Genomic DNA, 8,360 nt, shown 5'->3' on the forward strand with positions numbered 1-8,360 from the left:
TCTAATTTATTTTTATTTTTATCTATGTTTATTTACACTTTAAAGGAAAAAAAGGCCTAGTTGGCTCTACAGACCATTAAACGTCATGATTGCAGAAGCCATGTTACTGGAGAAACCTTTTTTGATTATGTAATTAAGGTGTATGTGGATATCATAACAAATTGCACTTGCATCTTTTATGGCTGAACGGAACCTTTGCTGAGCAAACAACATTATAGCTTTCGGTTATTGGTGTCTTTATATCAGCTGGCAGATTAAAAATTGGATGAGTGATATTCTAACTTTAGTTGCTGACTTTTTACATTTTATTTTTTCTGTCTGAAATGGGTTACATGTATTAGTTGAAGCTATAGCCTATGTCTTGTAACCCTGGCCAATTTGACATAATGACATGCAGAACTTGCCCAAGTTTGTACAGGAAAACCATACAAAGTTGCAAAGCTGGTTTATACAGCAACATATATCAGTTATTAAATTCCAAAAGTAAAATAATTCTTATTATAACAACTAATAAAACCCAAAGTCCACTGACGCCTATGTTCATGCACACTGTGATAAATACTCACTTGTTTGCTGCTCCCTTTGTATAAATTGCTGGATCAATACAACATGGCACGGAGGCAATCAGCTTGTGATTTCGCTGAGGTGTTAAGAGATTGGTTGCTTTTATCACAGTCTTCAGCTTTTGTGAATTATTGTCATGGTTACACCTCTTCTATTTTAGAGCTTGTGCTCTGAGAAGGTTGCAAGTACCCAGTTCAATCCCAGCAGCCTGCACTCTGGGTCCCTGAGAAAGACCCTTAACCCCACACTGCTCCCCAGGCACCACACAATAGCAGCCCACTTCTCCACAAAGGGGAGGGGTTAAATGCAGAGGTAAACTTCTCCAGTGTGAGATCAATAAAGTTAAACTATTATTATAACAGTACTCCATGGCTTTTGTTTGGAGTGAAGTTTGGTTGTCAGTTAAGTCAGTCAAGCACAGTAACCCTGTGCTCATTTAGCTTGTATAGGCAGTGTGGACAATTCTGGACAAAAACATTAGATCAGCATCTTGCATTCAAAAGAAACAGGAAGAGCTCTAAAATCCCTTGGTAGATGGCCATTTTGACTTTGCACTTAAGAAAACCTAGCTGGCAAACATTAGCAAAGGACATAGGTTCTCAAATCAACACTGGCTGTGAAAACCTAGCAAAGGCCCTCAAGTAGGTTGGATTTGGTTCCTTTCCGATCATGCAGCAGACATTGACTAAAAAAAACAAAATTTACTTTAGTCCATCTCAGGTGGGTTATTTCTTAGGTTCTGGCTCAGAGGCTGGATTGACAGATGGAATGCAACTATTTTAGCTATCTATCTTCTGGCTTGTAAAGCACTTACTCAAAACTCCTGAAAAGATTTTATTTCATTATCCACAATGCTCATTTTCAATTTCACTTTTTCCTTCCACTGAACTTTCAACCCTCTGTTCAGAGCCTTTTTTTTTATTTACTTTTTGTGGCTTAGCCATTTTGTGGGATGTCTGAAAGAGTGTTAAAACAAGGAAGCTGTGAAGCCATGCAGTCCCACGCCATAGTATGACATTTTGCACACAAAAAAAATATATATTATGCAGTATTTCAATTTTCTGAAAGTCTTAATTTTGGATCACCAATAGCTTTGATCCATATTCATAAATATTGACAGAAATAAACACTTTAATTTGTCATGATTTGTCTGGGAAATCCATCAAATGAATGCGCTTCACTTCTTTTTTTAATTAAATGACTATAAATTAGATGTTAAATTATATTATAAATGACTAAAATGTGGTTGTAATACAACGGCAGACCTAGGCTCAGTGTCAGGTTGCAGTTTCCATCTATAAAGTAGAAACTGGGAGCAGACCCACGCTCTCTGCGAGTTAATTAAAACGCCCCCCTGATTGGACGGACAGATAATCTCGGTGGGCCGCCTGCTCATACTAACCTGTGAGCGGGACGGAGTGCCAGTCACAATCTGCTAGAGGCGAGGGAGGGCAAGAAAGACCACTGTAACTACAAAGGCAAGAGGGGCGCAGTTAGAGAAGTGTTGATAAACGTGGGCTATGCGCGCAACAAGGGGGGAGCGCAGTGCACAGAGGAGGTGAACGCATGCAAAGACTCAGCTTCACACTCACAGCCTCCTTCCTGAAGAGACGCAACGCTGAGAGTGGAAAGGAGTAAGGAAAAACTCTAAGAACAACAAATCAACTCCTGGACAATAGTTCACTGACTGCCCCCAAGACAGAAGCTTGGATAAAGGGGTCCAAGAGAGACTTTTGTCCTGGTCAGAACCTGCTCTGGAAGAGAAAAAAGAAAATGAATGTCAGTGATGAGAATCTGCTGAAATCCATTAGCAACGACGCGCTCCTTGACCTGACGCAGCGCTACGGGCAGCAAGCGTTCGGGTTTGGCGCTGGCCATGGTGCTGGAAGCCCCGGCAGGTACCCGCTCACGCCTGCCGCCGATTTTCTCTCCGGGCAGACCGCGAAGTCCAACGAGAGCGGCGGGGAGCACACGAGCGACGACGAGGACGGCTTTGAATCACTTGAGTCGCGGAAGAGGGGTTCCTCATTTGGGGACGACAAACCCGGCGGGCCACTAGCCAAAAAGTCCAAGGAGCAGCGGTCCCTGCGGCTTAGCATCAACGCCCGAGAGAGAAGAAGGATGCACGACCTGAACGACGCTTTGGACGGCCTGCGCGCAGTCATCCCGTACGCCCACAGCCCCTCGGTGAGAAAACTCTCCAAAATAGCCACTCTCCTCTTGGCCAAGAACTATATCCTCATGCAGGCTCAGGCTCTGGAGGAGATGAGGCGGCTGGTGGCGTATCTGAACCAAGGACAAACCATCACCTCACCGATCCCCACCGCCCTGGCACCCTTTGGACAGGCAGCCGTCTACCCGTTTTCGGGCTCCACACTTGCCACCTGTGCTGAAAAGTGCACCACTTACTCTGGGGCACCGTCGACTCTCTTCAAACACTGTAATGACAAGCCTTGATTTGATTTACACTTTCCCTGAACTTTTACCTTTACTGTACCCATGTCGGTCTCCACCCCACTCTAGTTCACTTAACGCATAATTCTGTGGAAATTAAAACGGTTTTAGTCTGATGAATAATAGTAATATATGGTTCGGTAACCATGCTTGAAAACTATTGAAATGAAATTGTTTTGGCCTTCCTGTTACCATGGCTTGCATGTCTCACATAAGTACAGGCCATATCCAGTCATTAACGGAAATTCTGGGAAGTTTGTGTTATCATTTGCAATCTATGCAACAGTCAGTAATTGCACGAAAACTTCAAATAACCAAGACCAGTTTCGACCTTTAGATCTGATCCTCTTAATTAAGTATGAAAACAATCTGATGTTCTATTTTATGATACAGCGTGTTTGTTTTTATTTAAACATATTGCACATCTTTCATGATTGTATTGTACATCTTTGAAATATCTTCAAAACCCGGATATGGTTACATAACTGCAGCCTATAAATTGAAGAAACTCTGGTTCTGGTTCTGGTTCTGGTTGTGTTGCAACATGGGTTTCATATATTGTTTATAGTTTGTCTTTATAATTAAAACATATCTATACTCCGAGTCGGTTTGCGTCATTATTTCGCTTCTTTAACGATTGTAAAAAAAAAAAAAAAAAGATGGAAATATAGGTTGTGTTTAGAATCATTGTAAATGTTGCATTTTTATTTTATTTTTTATAAATGTAAAAATTTCAAATAGGGTTCTTTAAAAGCGGTGTTCTCTGAGCACTCTTTTAGAGCGAGCTCTTTTTTTTCTTTTTTTTTTAATTAAGATGGGTCTAAAGGAGCTCAGTGGGACTGGTGGGGCCTGTTTGGCTCGCAGTGGGGTCGGTGGCGCTGAGGGGAAGGGCGCAAGCGCCGCCCGGGGCTACCCACGACCTGTCTCTGGGTATTTGGGTGATTGCAGACTTGCTTGGCAGGCTCTTACACACTGGACAGCTATTAACGCGATTTCTGCTCCTGTCTCTTTGGGAGGCTTAATTTATTGAACGTTACAGGAACACTTTCCTCTTTGCGGGTTGGGTGACTTTAGAGAATAATTTGAGATATTAATCATAATTGTTAGAGATACAGCGCGGCACTTCTTTTCTGTTTTTCTTTTTTGTGTGTGTGCAAAAAAAAAACATGCACCTTTATCAAACAGGCCAACTTCTTTGACATTATATAATCACATGAGAGCAGTAGCCTTTCTCATACATGATATTTTGTAAATATTGGCATAGATAGAAAAACACCTCATATTTAAAGCAGATTTATTTTGAGTAAGAAAAATGTTCATATGCTCAGTTTAGATTCACTATAAAAACGACTCTTGAAGATATCACGTTAGTCATAAAATTGCAATTTAGCCAAACATTCTTATAAGTACATGTCAACTTAATATGACTATATCTAATTTTATATTCAATAATGATTAAATGTGTACTCTACATTGGTGCTTTATTATGACATAAAACATGTTGACGAGAATCTAACTGAAAGTATTGGTTCTGTCAAATCTTAGCAATCTGATTCATATAGACATATGATTTCTAATGAGCAAATAAACCAGCTTAAAAAAAGTAAGGTTTGGGACAAAGAAAGTTTTTAGAATTTATCTTTGTGTCCATGTTTAAGTAGCGTAGCGGCAGGGCTGGATAGCAAACTGAGATGTTAGTTTTTGCAAAATTCTTACCTGTGAATGACACATCTAAGCTGGATTGATAGGAAAAAGAATTTCATAACACCTTGCTTAAAAAAAAAGAGGATAAACAGTTGATTTCTTTGGGACTATTTAGGCCATAACTAGTTCAATACCACAGTCTGTGCGGAATGCAAGCTCACCGACAAGCTGAGATTTATTAGTTATTTCTGATGAATGTTGTGGATGTCATGTAGAAACTTTAGATTGTACCTTATTACAAAGCATTTTAGTGTTTCCCTATTCCCTATCAGAAAAATAATCTGTGATTAAATTTCCTGTTTTGATGGAAGGACAAAAAAAATATTTTTTTACTAGAATCATACAAATTATATTGAGGAAGAATGTTTTTGAAATTGGATTTTTTTTTTGGCTTTGTTATTAAACTTCCAAAATCGATGCTCCTACTTTTCGACTAAATTTATTGGTACATTTCGTTGGCTTACTGTCTATTTAATCACTTTAATCTCTCTAATGCACACGCTTCATCTACATATTCAAATGTATTGAAAAATATTTGATTTAATTCTAAGCTAATCTATAAGTCAGAGTTCATTAGATAAGACAGTCACATTAGGGCAGCCTGTTTAAGGGCAGTTAGCCACTCTCATACGATTTGTAAACATGTCACAATAACAGGGTGTCCATGGCATCTTAAATTGGCTCTCTGATGACATGCGACTCCTCGTCAGACCTGTGAGGCATTTGGGACAGTGGGGATGAAAAGTGACAAATATTGCCAATAGAAAAGGGTGAGAAGGGGGTGTGGGGGGGTGGTCTGCTCTGCATCCGTCAGCCTCTGTTTGGCCTAATTGTTACAAATGAGAAGACTACTAATACCAAAATGAAGGATGGAAAGTCACTGATCTCCCCATAGGGATGTTAAGCTGTTTAGGTTTTTGTTTAATACCTCCACTGTATTTTCTTAACATGTGCTTGAAGGGGAAAGGAGAAATAACTGCATTAAAAGGATGTTCACAACTTTTTAATACACAGTAGCTAAAGGAACATAAATAGCGACACGTCACTGTAGAACAGGTACAGATTTATGAAATAGATATTGTTAAGGATGCAGTTTCTTTGTGGTTTGTACTTTAAATTATATCACAATCCAATTGATATTTAAGGCAAAGTAGAACCCAAAATGTTTTCTTTGGTTTGCAGAATGTTAAGTTAATTCTCTAAGGAAACAAAATTTTTATTAACCTATTTTATTGCTTTTCTACACAAAATAGAATTATTGTTGCTTACGTAATTATTGTTACCTACATAATCATTACACCAATGAGAGTCAGTTCTGTTTATGTGTTAAATTAAAATAAGAGACTTTTAAAAGGGGAAATAATTAATTTTTTTGTAATACAATTATGAAAACACAAAGCAAATGATTCATAAATAAAATTAATTAAAAAGAGTTTAGCTGCCATAGAACTGGGAATATTGATCTATCAATATCAACATTTATTTTGATTGTGAGAAAATTGATTAATAATGTGGACAAAACCCAAAAATGTTGCTTTGATTTTACTTCAATATCATCAGAGTAACAATGTAAATCAGTATATTTAAGAATGAAATGAAATGATTTTACTGTTAAGCTAAGCAGTACTACTGCATTATCTAACACAAATAGGGTACTAAAGCAGCTTTTTGATAATGGGCAAGCTTGTGGAGTATTTCCTTTTGTGAATCTATGTGTGTGTTATGATATATGTATTACCAAAAATTGTGTGATTATACCTTTAAAATGTTTTATAACCAATTTTATCATTTTCATAAGCTATGCTCCAAAAATATCAGAGCAGAATATTTTTGAAGTATTTATTGCTAAGGTTCTGGTTGAAAGATATAAACATACGGGTTGAATGTAACTAATAAGAATCGTGCCTTCACATACTAATTTATAGGGATTCAAATGTTCTGCTTAGACTATTTAATAATAAACTGGATGAAAAAAAAACACTGAAGCCTTTAGTATTGAGGATATATTTTTTCCACAAAAGGCTCTACAGCAATACTACACCTAAAAGAAAATAAATCCAAAGGCCCCTGACAAATGTAAGTGAAAGTATATTAAAATCTTATAAAGAAGTACTATAAAACCATTAGAGAGGGACATCTTGATGTCTGTTCTCACCTTTTGTCTCTTGCCGACAGAGTTTTTCTTCAGAAAAACACCCTGCGCTACTGACAGTGCTCTGCCACTCTCACGACAGCCCAGTGTGGTGCAGGAGTGCGGACAGACTGTGTGATGTCTGTAAACATTTGTGTTTGCTCTCTGTGGGATAGAAAGGGAGTGATTTCATTAGCATGGCTCGGAGCTTTGAGGTATGTTTGTGCGCTTTTCTCCAACCCTAGTATAGTACTAAAACCATATGCCCTTAAGTGTGTACCTCTGCCTAATGCATCTGACAGCCCTGTTTTCTCTAATTAAACTCTCTTCATGTGCAGGCTCAATGTGTCTGATCCACGTTGCGGCACCCTTAACTTGCATACACACAGACTTGTCTTGCAACAGGGGCCTAGAAGGAAAAATAACATGTTATGCTTATAACAGAGAAGTGTGGGGTGTACAATAGAAAACGATTATTCCACTGTAATTTATTAACAGAAGAAACTTTTAAGCTTTGGATGAAAAGCTGCATCAACATTTTTCCAATGGGAAGTGAGACAGGTTTGTTGATCGGGTTTGGGTGAATGATAAACCTGCATGTGGGAGAATGGTGGATTATAAACAGGGCATGTTGAAAAGAAATACGCTAGTGGTAGCACCAAGAATACCTACCCCCCAAAACCATCCACCGCAGGACAACTTCTGTGCTTCACTATGACATCACACTTTGTCGTCCCTTGCAGCCCCGCCCTGTCGGAAGCGATGAGCGGTGGAGTCAGTTGGTTCTGAGGAGCCATGTGATTCAGGGTGACGTTGCTGCAAGTGCACTGGTACGGGCCAGGGCCTTTCATTTGTTAATCAGATGTCCAAAGGGGGGGTTGTAGAGGGGATGTCTGTTTGCATGTGTCTGCATGTTCTTCTACATCTTGTGTATTAGTCCCCATGATATTTGCTCCTATGGTGGAATAAAAAACACCAGAAACACTGCAGAGCTGCAAAGTATTTTGCGTATTGCCACAAGGTACCTGACACCATGCATGGTGGATCCATGCAGTGTGAGGGAGGCAAGATAAGGCATTATTGGAGAGTTAATGGCATTCAGAGCCACTGTTAAGTATTTTGTCATATTCAGCCCCGAGTGTCTTAATTTCTCTGACCTTTTTTGAGCAGCTAATCTTAACTCTTAATTGCTTAATATTCTTCTATGCCAAGCCCGCTGCTCAGTCAAATTTCTCCTCCTTTTTTCTCCAGTCAGCATTCCCCAGGTTTTATTTTTTTAATTCTTTCCATATTCCCTCCTCCCTAAAAATCACTGTAGTTATGACACTCACTCTTTCCCTTTTAGCTTGTTTTATCTTGACAGTGGATATGAGCTGACAAACAGGGGCAGCCGTTAAGGTTGTACTGCCTAATCTCTGTAATGGTCCCACAGATATGGGACTGGTGGTGAGGAAACATTGAAAGACAGATACACAAACACACCTCAAGTGAATGGACAAAAGGACAT

General features: G+C 39.1%; 1 protein-coding gene across 1 annotated transcript; it reads left to right on the forward strand.

Moving 5' to 3' along the window:
• Positions 1-1,964: 1,964 nt before the first annotated feature.
• On the forward strand, positions 1,965-3,621 carry bhlhe23 (basic helix-loop-helix family, member e23). The gene has a single exon (XM_038271550.1). It carries the CDS (start codon positions 2,338-2,340, stop codon positions 3,019-3,021), a length of 684 nt encoding a protein of 227 aa, XP_038127478.1. The 5' UTR covers positions 1,965-2,337; the 3' UTR covers positions 3,022-3,621.
• The last annotated feature ends 4,739 nt before the right edge of the window (positions 3,622-8,360 follow it).

The sequence above is a fragment of the Cyprinodon tularosa genome, unplaced genomic scaffold, assembly GCF_016077235.1.
Source record: "Cyprinodon tularosa strain WSP-4 unplaced genomic scaffold, ASM1607723v1 ctg8, whole genome shotgun sequence".
Taxonomy (NCBI): domain Eukaryota; kingdom Metazoa; phylum Chordata; class Actinopteri; order Cyprinodontiformes; family Cyprinodontidae; genus Cyprinodon; species Cyprinodon tularosa.